Source organism: Phoenix dactylifera, chromosome 4 (genome assembly GCF_009389715.1).
Source record: "Phoenix dactylifera cultivar Barhee BC4 chromosome 4, palm_55x_up_171113_PBpolish2nd_filt_p, whole genome shotgun sequence".
Lineage (NCBI taxonomy): Eukaryota > Viridiplantae > Streptophyta > Magnoliopsida > Arecales > Arecaceae > Phoenix > Phoenix dactylifera.
Genome location: NC_052395.1, coordinates 12,011,890 through 12,029,737, shown reverse-complemented (window position 1 = coordinate 12,029,737; position 17,848 = coordinate 12,011,890). Strand labels below are relative to the sequence as shown.

The window sequence follows — 17,848 nt, the reverse complement described above, 5'->3', positions numbered from 1 at the left end:
TTTTCTTCTTATTCTTCCTTTTTTTTACTGATTTTCTTGTTCTGTGGGGAACAGCAGTCATCATGAAATGAATGCCATTATAGTGATTATCTTGTTAAGTTTCTGAAGCACAGAACAATTAAATTAGTAATCACCAAGGAAAATAGTTCTTCTGCTCTAGTTTATTTTTGAACTCCTAAGTTGCAGTCTATCAACCTGTTATGTGTGATCGAAGAAAGGAAAAAAAGAAAAAGAAAAGAAAAGGAAAAGAGAAGGAGAAAAGAGCGTCAAGTAATCTATACACGAGAAAGAGGTAGCGGAGAAGCTTTTTTTTCACAAGCATGTTCAATAATAAAGACTCATATTAGGAGACGTAACCTTTTTGCAGTTTGTAACAACCCCAGTATTTGCCATCAGAGCTATCACTTGAGTTCAACTTCCCTATTGATTTTCACAATCGTGTCTGTTATAGCATTCAACGACCTTATGGATAAGATCATCAATGGTTTCCTGTTATGGTACAATCTAGGTTTGTCTGTTGCCTCTTCTATTTCAGTTGATATTCCACAGATGTTTAAATAGGAAAGTGTTTGGATCGTGGCTATATGATGTAAGAAGACTCTGGGTATACTCCTTGCAATACCCACCCATGCCATCACAGTTTCATGGATTTCCATAGGATTTCTTTCAGTTCTTCCTATTTTTCTTCCATAACTAGTATAGCAGTTTAAGCAGGCATTTGGATTCCTTGCTCTAATTCATATCTAAAAAGTTGTTTACAGTAATTTGCAGTTTTCATTTGATTTTTTTTTTGTTTTTTGTAGCATTCCTATAGGTTTGCATATTTAACTCTTAGGAGGAACAGTGTTAGAAGGTAGGCTTCATAAACCCAATTCCTTCTCTACTTCACAATGGCTATTGAAATCATGTGGCATCTGTATTATATGCAAGTTCCTTCTAGGGGTTTAGGTGGGGGGAGGCAGTTTTTCTATTGGTATGTTGATTGTAGTCTCATGAGGGTGAAGTTGATCTTCATAGGCTAGTGAAGTTTCATCTTGTTACAACCATATTTACAATCTACAAAATTAAAGATGCTTGTGATTATGATGGATATGGTTTTGACAAGAACCAGTGCTTGGGAGGTTTGTAGAGCTGAAATAAGATAAAGTCAGTGTTGCCGGTTTATATTATCAATTGGATGCTTACACAGTATTATACCATTTGAGCTTGTCCTTGGTTATGTGTTTTATGTGATCCCAGTATGTTCAATGATCAGCCTCTTTTGTTTTAAATGAATTTTAGTGCATTAAAAATAAGTTGCTGAAACCTGAGGCAGTTGTTTAAGTGATGTGAAATATGTAATATGTAGGTCTAATGCATCTTTTCTTACTTTTATAAAATTCTGATGCGAAGACTCAATGCAAAATGTGTAAAGTATTGAGTGTGAAGGCTCAATAAAAATTATCTACCATGTCTGTCTCACTACATTTGAAAAATGATTTTTGGTGTCAGATTACATTGATGTGCTTGCTTATTGTGACTAGGTTATACTAATGTAGTTACTTTTAATGATAGTTATTGAGAATTCACTTACAGAATCAAGAACTTGGCTGGACTCGCCAAAAGGTAAGACATTGTCCTGAGGCGTGTCTTATAGAGCTTTGTTGTTTCAATTCTGTGTTTTTTGATATTTAAATGGAGCAATCATCATAGTTTGCTGTATTAGTAGAATCTTGTTGGCTTCACGGGGGCACAAGATTGAATCTTTTCGGCTTACAAATTAGTATATATTCTCATTCAGGCATTTCATCGAACATATCACAGGCATAAATAAACAAGCACAGAGAGACAAGGATTTACGTGGTTCGGCAACATGTGCCTACATCCACGGGGACGAGGAGCAATCCACTATATCAACCGTCTCAATTGGGTACAAACGAGGCTACACAAGTGCCCAAAATATGGGCTGCCGAATGATCACAAGAAAAGGCAACAAAATACCGAATATAAGGCAAAATACACCGATCGGACCAACCTTTCTGTAACCACAATGTAGATCAAGAGAGTAGTATATGAACCAAGCTTTCTACGACTTCAATGGCAGATCAAGAGAATATCTTACCTTTTTCTTCCACTGTGAACAACAAGAGTAGGGACACACAGAATCGAGAAGCCAAACAGAGGAATCTCGGCACAAGGAAAGGGAGTCTCCAGCGAGCGGAAAGCGGATGCCTGTTGTGGCCGGGACACCGAGAACACAAGGAAGAACAAGAGAGAACCAAAGCGGCGATCGGGGATTCCTCTCTCTCAAAACCTTTGAAAAGAGTTTAGCTGCCTTATATATGAGAAATAGTCTTGCAAAAAGGTCCCTTTCAAAATAGAGATTTGGAGCAAAGTCCAAAATAATCAACAATCCTCCTCCTTGCGACAAATCATGTACCTAGTATCAGATATGGATTGATAAAAGAAAAACCTCTTCCTCACCACAAGCCTCGAAGGGCATTAACAAGTGCTCACACCAATCAAGTTCAGGAAAGTCCTGAACTTAACTGCTGTGATTGGTTTAGTGAGCATATCAGCCGGATTATGAGCATTGTAAATTTTCTGAAGCCGGACATCACCATTCTCCACCAAGTCTCTGATGAAGTGATACCTGACATTCACATGCTTAGTGCATTCGTGATACATATGATCTCTGGCAAGATGCAAAGCACTTTGATTGTCGCAATGAATATCCAAACAGTTCTGCTCGAGATCCAAATCTTGTACCAACCCTCTTAGCCAAATAGCTTCCTTTGTTGCCTCTATCAACGCCATATACTCTGTTTCTGTAGTAGACAAAGCAACTGTAGGCTGCAAAGTAGCCTTCCAACTGACTGCACAACCAGAGAGAGTAAATACATATCCGGTTAATGACCTTCTTCTGTCCAAGTCACTAGCATAATCTGAATCAAAAAATTCTGTAACAGTGCAACTACTCTGTGTGAAGAATACCAATCCCAAATTTGAAGTACCTTTCGGATATCTGAGTATCCATTTCACAGCTAACCAATGAGCCTTTCTAGGCTTATCCATGTATCTGCTCACTACGCTTACTGCCTGCGAAATATCAGGTCGAGTGCAGACCATCACATACATGATGCTGCCTACTGCACTTGCATATAGCACTCTGGACATATATCTTTCCTCATCTTCAGTCTGAGGATAGAGTCTGGCAGATAATTTGAAATGACTGGCAAAGGAAGTAGTGACTGGCTTAACTATAGACATACCAAATCTATCCAAGAGTTTCTTAATATATCCATGCTGAGTAAGAAAAAGTCTACCCAACTGCCTGTCACGAATGATCTCCATCCCAAGTATCTTCTTTGCCGGTCCAAGATCCTTCATCTTAAATGCAGTACTGAGCTCAGCTTTCAGATTTTGGATGACTGATATATCTTTGGCTGCTATCATCATATCATCCACATACAGCAATAAATAACAAAAGGATCCATCTGAAAACCGTTGGTGATATACGCAACTGTCATATGAAGATCTGTTGAATCCATGGTCGACCATAAACCTATCAAATTTATGGTACCACTGTCTTGGAGACTGCTTGAGACCATATAACATGATCTCTTGAGCAAACATACATGATCTTCTTTGTCTGGAACCTCAAAATCAGGTGGCTGTTGCATATAAATCTGCTCCTTTAAATCATCGTGATGAAAAGCGGTTTTAACATCTAGCTGTTCCAGCTCTAAATCCTGAGAAACAACTAAAGCAAGCAACACACGGATAGAAGAGTGTTTGACTACAGGAGAAAATACCTCCTTGTAGTCAATTCCCTCCCGTTGACTGTAGCCCTTAGCCACCAACCTGGCCTTATATCTATAATCCTGAGGACTGGCTCCCTCTTTCTTCTTGAAGATCCATTTGCAGCCAATTGCCTTCTTGCCCTCTGGTAATCTGATTAATTTTCAAGTCTGTTCTTCTCTAAAGACTGTAGTTCTTCAACCATAGCCATGGTCCACTGTTCAGCCTGTGAACTACTAATAGCCTCTTGATATGTGGTCGGTGTTAGATTTATGCCCTAGAAGCCAATCTGACTGACACATTATTAATTCTGGAACATAGTTTTGTACTTGACTTTATTATTATTGATTAATAAATTGGCATCTTTTTCAGTATGTGTCTATGAATCGTCCAAGAAATTAATAAGATGATGATGCATATTCTCAAGAGTTGAGAATTTGAGCCATGTATCATTGGTGATTAATTTCTAAATGCTCCTGATCAATGGATCATCACGAGGACGGTGATCGATCCGATAAGATCAGTGCACAGATCGCTTTCCTTATGGATGGACGAGTCTCAAGTCCACAGTGTAGGGACACTGAAGTGATAGTGCAGGTGCTTATTAGAGAACAAGGGTACTGAGCGTGACCAAGATAAAAAGTTACTTGGATGTCTATCTACTCGTCAGTGACTTGATGTTGCAGTAGTGTGACTAGTCCTTTGACCTGCGGTGCTTTGGCTATTCACAGTGAGGTTGTTGTAGTTTGACTGCACGTATACATGGTCTCTAGCCATATGGGTCCTTGTGGTATAAATTGGCTGCAGTAGGTTCACTATACGAGTAGGATATGCACCTACAAGAAAATCTATCGACCTTGGTAGATAAGGAGTGATCCTATGTGATTTATAAGACTGAGTTCGTAAGACCTCGGCCGGAGCAGTATGTACAGTGGTGAAAGAGTTTTCCACTCTCGAACTTAAGTCGAATAAATCTAGACATATGACAGACGATGGGGTTTGACGAGTTATCAATGACCTCCATTCTGTAGGGATCCATGATAGAAAGACTGTATCATACGATAACTGCACCTAGAGGTTCATTATTCTATTCTGCTGGGTTGCCACTATATGCTGTTAGGTGTCACTGGTGGATGGTGAGACTCACAGGGACTATCTTGATGATCGATGATCTCTGGTGAGATGAGTTGGAATTGTTCCAACCCATTGAAAGAAGTTTTTAATGATATTGTGATAGAGGTCGCAATATATCTCACTACCAGACAGAATAGAACCTATAGGAGTATAGGGTCACACATATTAGAGGTATTGACCGATCCGATGGTTGAATTGTGATTTGGAATCATAAATAATTTATAATTAGCAATTTAATTGATAATTGATGTAACCCACTAAGAGTTCGTGAGTAGAAGAAGGAATAATTGCAATTGGATTGCAATCTAAATTGAATCAGTTGGATTTAATCAATTGGACTTGATTATATTAAATATGAGTCCTACTTGGAGTAGGATTTTTAGAATCCTAATTAGATTAGAACTCCAAAATAAATTAAAGTCCTACTTAGAGTAGGATTCCCAGAATCCTAATTAGATTAGGACTCCAAAATAAATTAAAGTCCTACTTGGAGTAGGATTTCTAAAGTCCTAATTAGATTATGACTGAAATTAAATAAGTCCTAATTGGATTATGATTTCTTAAGTTCTAATTAATTTTAATCTAATAGATTAAGATGACTCCTAATTGGATTAGGATTGAAGAGTTCAATTGAGTCATGGTTCAATTGAATCCTAATTAATTTGGAGGACCCACCTTGCAATTGGCCCCCCCACTTAATTTGATGAAGTGGGGGCGTGAGATTAGAGAGAATAAGAGGGAGGGGCGTACGCCCCTCCTTGGGTTTTATGTGAGGAAAAGAAGTAGGGGCGTAGGGGCGTACGCCCTTCCTCTCTCCTTATGGATAAGTTTGGAGCTCCTATTTTTTAGGAGCTCCATACGCCAATTAAAAGGAGGATAAGGAGGCAGCCGTAAATTATATTATATCTCTCTCTTGGAGCCGTGATAGGCCTTCTCCTCCTCTCTTTGAGCCGCAAGCAACCAAAGGGAAAATAAGGGTGGCGTGGGCTCTCATCCTCTCATCCTTCTTCCACCAAAATAAAAGGCAGCAAGTGTGTGCTTCCTTTGATCCTTCTTTCTCCTCTTCTTTTTCCTCCTCTCAAGGCAATCAAGAGTTGATTCAAAGGAGAGGAATTCAGCCATCAAAAGAGATTTCTGCAAGGGAGCTAGCACCCCAGGGAGATTCAAAGGCTTTGATCGGTCCTCTGCCTCATGTGGATACCCGTAGAGGCCGGACGTGTGTGCGGCTTCAAGCGAACCTTCAACAAATCCACGATCATCAGATTTGCAGCGATCATCTACCAGCACAAGGTGAAGATCTGATCTTCCTAATCATGTAAAAAGATTTTAATCCTAATCTATCTACGAATGACGGTTTTAAAATACATTCATGCGATGAACGGGATCTCGCACATGCCTTTCCGCTGCGTTCTGATATTTCTGCGGCATGCGAGGGATCCCAACAACCTGGCCTTATATCTAAAATCCTGAGGATTGGCTCCCTCTTTCTTCTTGAAGATCCATTTGCAGCCAATTGCCTTCTTGCCCTCTGGTAATCTGATTAATTTCCAAATCTGATTATTCTCTACTGTAGTTCTTCAACCATAGCCATGGTCCACTGTTCAGCCTATGAACTACTAATAGCCTCCTGATATGTGGTCGGCTCATTACCAATAGTGTCTGCAATGCTCAGAGCATAATAAACTAACCCAGCACAAGCTGAATCCTCAAAGCCATACCTTTGAGGTGTTCTGATATGACGTCTGGGTCTACGAGTGGCAATACTATCAATCTGATCCTGACTTTGCATGGTAATCTCCTGAGTCTGTATCTCTGCATCTGTCTGCTGTTGCTGCTCATTCAGAATATAAGTATCTTTATTTGCCTGCTGCTATTGTGATCTAACAGTTTGATCGATATTCATAACAGTCATGCATCTGATCTTGACCCTGATCTCTCTGAGAAGAACTAGGCTGTAGCTGCCTTTAAGGAGTGGCTATCTTATGAAATATCACATCCCTACTGACTAGAAATCCTTGGGATCCAGGCTCTGTGCACCATAGTCTGTAGCCCTTCACCCGATATGCGTATCCAAGAAATATGCACTTCTTAGCCCTGGGGTCCAACTTTCCATCTCTTACATGTGCATAAGCTGGACACCCGAAGACTCTGAGTACTGAATAGTCTGCAGGTCTTCCTGTCCACATCTCTTTCGGAGTTTTCATGCCCAATGCTGATGCTGGAGATCGGTTTATAATGTAGCAGGCTGTGTGTGGGGCCTATGCCCAAAAATCTCTACTTAATCCAGAACTGGATAGCATAGATCTGACTCTCTCTATTAGTGTGCGGTTCATGCGTTCTGCCACACCATTTTGTTGAGGTGTACCCACTGTGGTTCTATGTTTGACAATGCCCTCTAATTTGCAAAAGTCATCAAACTTAGTAGAACAAAATTCTAATCCATTGTCAGTTCGGAAGGTTTTTACCTTCCTATCATTATGCCTCTCGACCATAGCCTTCCATTTCTTGAATGTATCAAACACATCACTTTTATTTCTGATAGTGTATATCCAGACTTTGCGGGAGTAGTCATCAATAAAAATGAGTAAATATCTAGATCCACCCTTGGATGTAATTGGGGCAGGCTCCCATAGATTAGAATGAATATAATCTAATATACCAGCTATCTTGTGCACGCCTGTAAAGAAGCTGACCCTGTGTTGTTTTCCAAACACACAATGCTCACAGAATCCAAGTGCACCAATCTTCTGACCACTTAGCAAACCACGTCTGCTCAGCTCCTGTAAACCTTTGTCTGAGATGTGACACAATCTCTGGTGCCACAAGTGTGTTAACTGCTCAATAGAAGATGAAGCCTGTCCAACTACTGTACTACCATCTAAATAGTAAAGGATGCCACATAGTTTCCCTTTCAATAAAGTTAATACTTCTTTATTGATAGTTATTTATCCTCTACTCCATCTGCCCTCGAAACCTGCACTATCGAAAGTATGTACTGAGAGAAGGTTTCTCTTTAGTTGAGGAACATATCTGACATCGTTCAAAATCACCACAGTGTTTGCATTAGATTTAATTTGAACTGTACCAACATCTTTCACTTTGCAAATGCCATCATCTCCAAGAAGAACGGTGCCCCCCTCACATGGTCTAAAAGAAGAAGACCATTCCCTATGGGGTGTCATGTGGAAAGATGCTCCAGAGTCCACAATCCAAGTATCAGCATGACTAACACTGCAAGCAGCTGTAAATACTGCATCATTTTCATTACTGTTGTGACCTCCTGATGAAACTGCAACTGTTGCCAAATCTGTGACGGTTCCTTTATCCTTTTATTCCCTCTCTTTCTTAGACTGTAGGAGTCTATATTCTGATTTTCAGTGGCCTGGCTTCTTGCAATAGTGACAAATACCTGGTCTTTTAGGCTTAGACTTTGATCTGGTTTTGGACTTGCTTCTACCTTGTCCACCTTTCTTCTATTCATCTCTACCTCTAATTATAAGTCCTTGAGCTGGAGTTTGAACCTGATGCTGTAGCTGTACTTTCAATCTAAGCTCATTGGATAACAAAGTAGCTTCTACTTCTTCAAGACTTATTGTCTCTTTTCTATAGAGCATGGTAGTAATAATATGCTCAAAGGACTTAGGCAGGGAATAGATCAGGATCAAAACCTTGTCTTCTTCATCTACTTCAACACCAATATTTGCTAAATCAAGCAGGAGCTTATTATACTTATCCAAGTGATCTTTGAGTGAAGTCCCTTCTGCTATACAAAAGGTGTGCAACTTTCCCCTCAAATACAGTCTATTAGTAAGGAATTTTGCCATATATAGACTTTCCAATTTTTCGAATACTCCTTTAACTGTATCAAGATCCACGACATTGCGTAGGACTTTATCACTCAAGCCCGAAAATAGAGTCCCTAGTGCTCTCTCATTAATCTCTTCTTTGACAGCGTCATTATCTCCTGGGATTGCATCCATACCCTTGAGGACTTTTGCTACACCTTCTTTGACCCACAAATATTTCATCCTTACCTTCTATAGTGAGAAAAATCGACCGATAGACATGCTTAACTTTAAGTAGTGCTAGGATTACTTTCCTTCTTACAGTAGTCTTGCTAGTAGATAGCTGTTGTAGGAGTAGCACTAGGATAAGTCGGGGTAAGGACTTCGTAAACCTTACGACTCTTCCTTCATAGTATAACATCACTTTTTTTAGACTGTGCCATTCTTTCAACTGTTAGAATAACTTGAAGGAAGAACTCTGAACTTCAAAGCCTAGGGGGCCTAGTAGAGCGAGTGAGTTCCATGCCTACCAAAGAGGCTCTCCCAAGAAAGGCAGAAAGCGTCCGATCTCTTTCTTTCCAACAGAATTTCAAGATAAAGCTAAATAAGGCTCGTTTTTTTAAATCCCCTGTGCCATCAAATACAACCACTTCATGCCTTATGGTAGTGGAATGAGAAACAGATGCCGAATCGTTAGCCATAGAGGAACTTTGTTGCCCGTCAGTAGCCATAGCTCTGATACCAGTTGTTAGCTTCACGGGGGCACAAGATTGAATCTTTTCGGCTTACAAATTAGTATATATTCTCATTCAGGCTTTCATCGAACATATCACAGGCATAAATAAACAAGCACAGAGAGACAAGAATTTACATGGTTCGGCAACATGTGCCTACATCCACGGGGAGGAGGAGCAATCCACTATATCAACTGTCCCAATAGGGTACAAATGAGGCTACACAAGTGCCCAAAATATGGGCTGCCAAATGATCACAAGAAAAGGCAACAAAATAGAATATAAGGCAAAATACACCGATCGGACCAACCTTTCTGCAGCCACAATGGTAGATCAAGAGAGTAGTATATGAACCAACCTTTCTATGGCTTCAATGGCAGATCAAGAGAATATCTTACCTTTTCCTTCCACTGTGAATAGCAAGAGCAGGGACACACGGAACCGAGAAACCAAACAGAGGAATCTTGGCACAAGGAAAGGGAGTCTCCAGCGAGCGGAAAGCAAGCGCCTGTTGTGGCCGGGACACCGAGAACACAAGGAAGAACGAGAGAGAACCAGGGCGGCGATCGGGGATCCCTCTCTCTCTCTCAAAACCCTTGAAAAGAGTTTAGCTGCCTTATATATGAGAAATAGTCTTGCAAAAAGGTCCCTTTCAAAAAAGGGATTTGGAGCAAAGTCCAAAATAATCAACAAATTTGATATATAAAAATAGGTGATGTTGACATGCTTAATCATTTTCACTACCTGTCTAAATAATCATTCCTTCTTCTAATGGGTTGAACTAAATAGGTACATTTTAAATTTTTTGATTGTTAAGTGGTCTGCACAAATGTAAAGCAGTAACTTAGGCAGTTCATGGTATTTAAGCACTACTTTCTTTAGTATCAGCTTATATGTTTGAGGCTTTGAGCAGTTCCTAAATCTCTAATCTCAATAATTCATCTTTTCTCCTTATAATTTCAATAAAATTTAAAGGGTATAAATCACAAGAGAGGATATTTGGCTATTTTAATCAGTGCTTAATGTTTTTCTAGTGTAACAGTTATAGTTCTGAACTCTGGAAATCCTAAACATTAAAGTTAGTCCTTTTGGTGTTTTTTTTGGTTAATGTTGTGCTATCTTTACTCACTTTGTGTGGGATCATGATTGAGAGATATTTGTCAAATCCATGACCAGATGATGCTTCATTTTAGTATTTTCATAATAGTAAGATCTGAAATTGCAAGCAATCATGGACACTTAATATGATGTGACAATAAAATATTGACCAATCAAACTTTTGATGCTTTCCTGGATGTACATACCATGTTTCAGCAACAAACTACTTGATAACAAAAAAGCATATTGAAGGATGTGTCCAAGGTGTGCTAAACCGGTATTGGAGGGGTTACTAACTGCTGACCGGTTCGGCACGGTACATACCGCATTGTGCCGTTCCAGGGTGTACCGACATAGAGAGAGCCAGGGGGGAGGGAGGAGAGAGGAAAAGAGAGAGAGGGAGGAAGAGGGGGAGGAAGGGAGGGAGAGGGAGAAGGTAGAGAAGCAGCAGGATGGGGAGGGGGGAAGAGAGTGAGAGAGGAGGGGAAGAGAGAGAAGCCAAGGCCTCCGGATTCACCTGAGAATTCACGAGGGCTTCACGACGACGAGGAGGCATCCGACGATGAGGGCCGAGGTTTTGCTTCATGATTGGCATTTGGATTGGGAGAGCATCCATATCCTGCAAGAGAAAGGGGCTGAGGCATCATGACAGGGACGAGGATTGAGCGAGAGTGAGAGAGAGAGGGGGGAGCTTACCTTTAGTGTTGCGAGGCGGGAGAACGAGGGAGTGGTGCAAGAGAGCCCTTGAAGGCTCTCGAAGCTCTCGAGGAGACGAGTTCTTTTTTATTATACTTTTTATAACCCGAACTATTGAAATAGCCCGAACCGTCCTAGGTCAGCATTAATCCGGCTTGGTATGGACCAAATCACCTAGTTCGCATCGGTTTGGCAGTCCTTGAGATGACATTATGAAAGCAAAAATATGTACCTATAAAAACCAATTAGCTGATATACTATAAGTCTCATTTACTACAATCAAGAACATTTACTCTTGTTGATATTTCTTCCTTTTTAAGAATTTTTGTATGATGGCAGTATTGGCTTTTGTACATTCGCCATTTTATGTTGAATATGCCATTGTTTTCTTTATGCGTTCTGCTGCACTAGTGAATTCATTCACTTAAGCTTTAATGGAAACTGCTTGATTCTGTTGCAGATTTTCCACCTCATGATTGGGTCGTCCAACTTAGGTGAGATCATGGTCTGCCGTACCGGTCGATACGGGTCGGTACCGGCCGGTACATACCGGTACCGGCCGGTACATACCGGTACCGGATCCTACTGGTGCGATACAGCTACATATTTTGGTACCGAACCGTACCGGCCGGTGCCGGCGCGTACCGATCCGGTACCGGCCGGTGCCGGCGCGTACCGATCCGGTACCGGCCCGTGCCGGCGCGTACCGATCCGGTAACGGCCCGTGCCGACCGATACCGACGCGTACCGGCCCGTGCCGACCTGGTACCGACCCATACTGACCAGTCCGTACCGGCTCCAAATTTTTTTTGGCTTTAGCTCCATCGGTACCGTACCGGTTCGGCTCGGTTTGGTTCGGTACCGTACCGGTACCGATGCCCACCGGTACGTCGGTACAATCGGTACCGCGTACCTTGGGTGAGACACTATTACGATGTATAGAATGCTATTTTTCTGATGTCCCAGAATCTTAGTTCTATATGTATTATCTGCATGCTAAATTATGATGCCATTCTTTAAACAATATACTCCAAATTTGATTGTTCAGAAGTTCTTAACATGGTCACACATTTTATTTTTTATATGAACTCATCCCTAGTATGTGTCGCCGACGTGGCAACAGCTCAGTTCTTTTTTTTTTTTCACTTCATGTCTGTAGCCTTGTGTGCAATAGCAAGTTTTTACAATATCTGATGACTTTTAGCATGTCAACTGAATTTGTTTTTGGTCTAATTGTTGTTAAATTGTAGCCGTTGTATTCTTGGTCAATCTAACAGATGATGATGCATCTTGTTGTTTAAGAGTTTCGGATATTCTTTCTGCATGAAGCTATATAAGACAGTATCATAAGTTGCTGAAACCTTGAATATACTCATTTCATAGCTTTCAAAAAACCAATCTCCTCATAAAGCTGTACGTAGACAGCCTATACATTTCTCGTAGCTGCATTCTAGAAGCTAGTAAAATATGATGTGTTGCATCTTGACAATTGTCAGCAGATTGTATCGCCCACCAAGAGTGTGTGGGAGGTGTAGACACTAATGTTTGGAAAACAAATCATTTTAAACAGTATAAGGTTTGTACTGTAATTTATGAGGATTATTAGAATTGCTTCTGCGACGTATATAAATATGTTAATTCTCTTAATATTATGTATTTTAAGGTTTAATAATATCTTTGATATTTTTCTCCATTGAAATTTCTACTGCTCTTGTAAACTTATTTTTTTTTAAAAAATCACTGTAGTAGTTAATTAACAATCTCATAATAAATACTACTATGATATTGACAGCTGAAAGTTGTGAATCTCCATAGTTATATATAGTTTGTTTTCCCTTTCTGCAGTTCACATGAACATTTTGCTTTTCTTGACTTAACATATGCCTTTTGCTATTACACTTAATCAACTCTGGAGCACCGAACGTCTTTGGTGAATAATCCTTACTTCCATGATATATGCCAAGTAGTTCTAGTACAAAGTTTAAATAATATAACAATCAACTTCTAAGATTATAACTATAAAGTAAGTTTTTAATATTGATGGCTGATGAAACTATGATTCATTGAGAGAGTTTCAATAGGCTGCAGCATGATCTTAGGCCCACCAAAAGGTGCATGTCAGTCAGCATGTGCATTTGGATGTGCCTCAAGTTGCAATTATTTATAAATGAAAACTTTAGGATTGGTACTAACTACTAACTTAAGGATCTAGTCCAGGTAGTTGAGCAGTATTTTTTTTTTGTTGGCTAATAGTTGGGTTACAAGCAATGCAGGCTAGCGATTCTTAGCAAATGAAATTGATGCCTTTGTTTTTTCTTTTCTTTTCTTTTTGTGATAATGCTCTCTCAACCTTATGTATACATCATGGTTCCTAATTAACTATGTTGGAATTATTTATCATCCCTATTTGGAAACAAGAACATTTGTTGGGAGTTTAAGAAGGCATTAAATCTGTTCCATCATGCCACCGGGAAATGGGACATGTTTCATTGATGGGAAAGGAGGCAGGGAAGAATGAATAGGGGAAGGGCTAAGAGTGTAAAGGTTTAAAGAAGAAGAAGCAACTTAATGATTTTTCATTTGACGGAATCTGATTCTACTTTGGACTTAGTAATTTCTTAATTACTTACCATGGGAACATATTAATAATCTGATGTCAACAACAACTGAACCAAAACATTAGAAACTAATGAGCTGGCTCAGGCTTCTCTTGTCTTGCAAATAAATAATGATCTGACCATCATGACTATTATATATAGATCTATATGCATAAGCATTAGTTTATATACAGTGCTATTGCATTGACCAGCCTGTGGACTGCCCATCTGACATGTCTCTTTGTGGATCCTTTTCAACTATCCTTGCAACTTGTAATGACCTCATTATGCTTTTAAATTGATAGTGAATACAACCTTTATTTTCTTTAGAACTGAAGATTGTTTTGCATGAAGTACACCTTTGCTATCTTGCCATTGTTTGCTTTGTGCCAGAATTTTTTGAAAGTCCATTCAATAGTACCAGCTGATAACTTCCAGGCTACTTGGAATTCTTTAATCTAGTTATAGTGTGTCAGTGATACTTACCTTTATAACACCATATGTTCTAATAGCATCTTCTAATTCTGTAACAGGTTACTTGGCATATTTCATATTTACTCTTGTTGCTACTTGTGGGGGTTGGCTCTACTGGTCCGATGGTTGTGGATTTATCTTGATGGGTATACCATCTTAGCGCTTTAGTGATTGCTGTTTGGGCATACTCTGCAAACTTGCTTTACCATCTTCCGACTTATGCATTTGAGAAGATATCAAAAGTCTAATTAGTAATTTCAACACTTTGTAGCTTGTCCTGAAATTTTGTTTCTAGCTGCATTTCTTCTGCTTTTGTCATTTTGGTAAGTTCTTACCTCGATCCTTTTTGTAGTAATTTAGTTGATGTTATTATATATATTTAGTTGCATGAATGGATTGAAGTGCAAGTAAGGTGTTGGTACATTGTGCCCCTTGGTACCATACTGTACTGCAGGCTGGTAATATATCTCAGTTTTTCTGTGCCAGCACCAGCAGATGTGCCATGTTGATATGGTATCAATATCGTACCAAGTTACCAACTAAGCTACCAGTATAAGTGCTGGTACCAAGACCTTAAAACTTAGTTGTAAGTCCACATGTTTTACTTTTTCTGATCCATTTTCTTGAATTTTCTGTCAATAACATTAGTTTCCATTGTACTGTATTTGTGCATTACATTTTATTATCTTTGTAATAACATAGTCCTACTGAAGACTCAACGTTGTAGCCTAGGATAATGATAGAGACTTCTTGTCTCAGGAAGCTCATGTGTATCCATGCATATAAATTATCAAACCATAATAAATGAGGAAAATAAAACTATCTAATATGTAGTCTACGTTCTTATTTCAATTATGTAAATATGAGGGTGGGAGAGAACTTCTAATGTGCGCAGGGTTGTTTTGGTGGTTTGTGACAAGGGGTGCATATGCTCACTATCATCCACACTTCTGCCTATGGTATTTTAGATGAGTAACAAAGGAAAAAGATAAATGAGAACATAAAATAAGGAAGAGGGGGAAGAAAAGAAAGAAAAATAATGTCGGGAAGGAAAGATACAGTTTTAAGAGGGATGAGGAGGACCACCACATTTATTCACATTAGAAAGAGCGGGCATCCATCGAAGCATCATCTTGAAAAGAAACAGTGTTTTAAAATGGACAGGAGTGATCGGTTCTTATCTCCCCATTGATGTCTATTATAAGATAGGATGCTAACATAGACAAGGAGTAACTAGAACATCTGCTACCACTAAATCAGAGCTGAAAGCAATATAAAGAATGGAAGGATAAGAAAGAAAATAATGGAAAAGACCTACTATTCATAGAATCCACTTCCAATATTTATCGAGACACCTCCACAACTTGTGAAAAAAATCACTTCCCTTACATACTTATGCAGAAAATTAACGCTTATTTTTTTTTGAGAAATTTGATATGGACCATTCATGAAATACGTAGCACTATTCAAGAGAACTTAATCAACGATTTATGAGCCTGATTTCCATTTTCATTATTTGTAGACTCATTTGTATCATTGATGGAAGTTGTCTCCATTATTTATGAATCTAGAATCCATCAGACCTAGTGGATCTAACAATATCCTTTCATCTACAATGAATATCTACTTCCATTAGTCTTATTTGGAAATCCTCTCTTTAAATTTCCTGCCATCCATTTCTCTGTCTCCATAGAAAAGAGTGATCGCTTGCTGCCAATTTCAGTTTTCATATCCATTTACTTTTAGGGATAAAGGGCATATGAAAACAAAGAAAGGAGAATCAGATTGAGTTATAAAAGTAGGAAAGAGGGAAAAAGGTAGGGAAAGAAGGGAAGAGTGTCAGGAAGTTTTGTTACTTGCCTTTGGATACCATCCTACTATTAAAGCCAAAAATGAAGAGTAAGAATAGTTGGATTTTTCAGGCCCCACCCAAATCTTACAAACCTAATAATCAAGATCTAAGAGAAGCTAATTCCTTGATCTGGATAGACTTAGAATTTCAAATATGAAAACTTAATGTGACTAGGTTCCTTTAAATCCTACCTAATCCTTAGAAATTGGAGATAAGGGCATGACCACATGACTGCTTGTATTCCTCTAGGTCCACAAGAACATTACAGCCCAGAGATGAAAGCCTCTGAGTGCTTGTATTCTCTCAAACTCAACTGATCTCTCAGAAAAGTAGAGATAAAGACCATGCACTGATGGGATTCCTGCTAACAACCTAAACATTAGAAGCTAAGGAGAAAAATATCAAAGTTTAGATAGATTCCTTGTGGTAGGAGACATTCTTGTAGACCTAACAGTATGATTTCAGGCTTTCTTCTCCAACAAAACCTTAAAACAAAGATTAGATGTATAAGGTTCCAACTTCCAATCTAAATCTGATAGATAAAAGCTTAAGACTAAAGGATGATAATGTTTGCACGTCATCACAATCTGACTAATTAAGATCTGTGAAGGCATATGAAAGGTTCGTCCTAAGTCCATCTTGATTTTTAGCCTTGAAAGACCATTAATTGCTCCAGGAAAGAAAATTTTCACTAAAAGAAAGCAGACGGCCAGTCCTGAAAATTTTGATTTGATCCCTTGATCGTTCCTTGTAATCTTAATCAGCATTAATTTCTGGAACCCTCTTGATCATCCCTAATTAGTATCGTTAATGCAATCATCTCTAGAACCTTTATTGACATTGGTGAAGTCACAAAATCCTAATCTCTTGAAAATTAGCTCCTCATCTTGCTCCTTTAGCTTGTCTTCTACTGAATATATGCACTAGAACTCCTTTTAACAAGTAATAAATGACTGGCGAACCCTAATTCACATGTCCATGTATCGAGTTTCCCATTTGGTTTGCATGTTCAGAAACTTTTAGTTAACCTTGTGCTAGTTGGTTTGAGATTCATAAATCCTTTATAAAAGCTGGAAACAAATTCTAACAGGTGAGAAATGAAACAAAAGAACTCTTTTGACATAAGCTTTGAGTCCCAAATCCATTTTACACCTTGTTAGCAGTCATGTAATTGATCGATGGAAATAACATATTACATGGAGACTTGATTATAGATGCCACCCTACCAATGTTTTACCTTGACCCATTGTTGCCTGGATTGCAAATTTATCTATATACCCTTTTGTTATTGAAAGACAAATGGAAAGACTTGTCTCGCATATTCAAGAATTGAGTCCATGTTTAAATTGTAATCTTTCATCATTTCAACTTAACCTCCATCCTCTCTTTCTTCTTTTCCACTATATTGCTAAATTTGTGTCCTGATAAATAGTTGAGTAATATGAGGATTATAACTCTTGGAATCTCATGCCCTTTTGATTGATGAGAGATTCAATAGTATTAGAATAATGATATGACAGGGTAAATGTAACTAGATAATCTTAATAATTTATGGAAAAGGATGCATGCCCATCCTTTCATTGTATCCAAACTATAGGAGTTGCAAGGTACCCATTATTACCAACATGGCAGTGATCACCTAACCCTTTTAACAAATGTGAATTTTGTTGGCGCTAGATGCAGTTCATATCAATTTGA

General features: G+C 38.9%; 1 protein-coding gene across 4 annotated transcripts in view; it reads left to right on the top strand.

The window, feature by feature from the left end:
• The window catches only part of LOC103709867 (tobamovirus multiplication protein 1-like), a 34,474-nt gene that overhangs the window by 530 nt on the left and 16,096 nt on the right, over positions 1-17,848 (top strand). For 2 of the 4 annotated variants that reach the window (XM_008795393.4, XM_008795391.4), the window contains exons 2-5: positions 1,555-1,605; positions 11,688-11,721; positions 14,358-14,444; positions 14,570-14,621. In XM_008795393.4, coding sequence (XP_008793615.1) covers positions 1,555-1,605; positions 11,688-11,721; positions 14,358-14,444; positions 14,570-14,621 — 224 coding nt within the window. The remainder of the gene's footprint in view (positions 1-1,554; positions 1,606-11,687; positions 11,722-14,357; positions 14,445-14,569; positions 14,622-17,848) is intronic. The other 2 variants (XM_039125560.1, XM_039125561.1) reach the window with 2 other exon arrangements.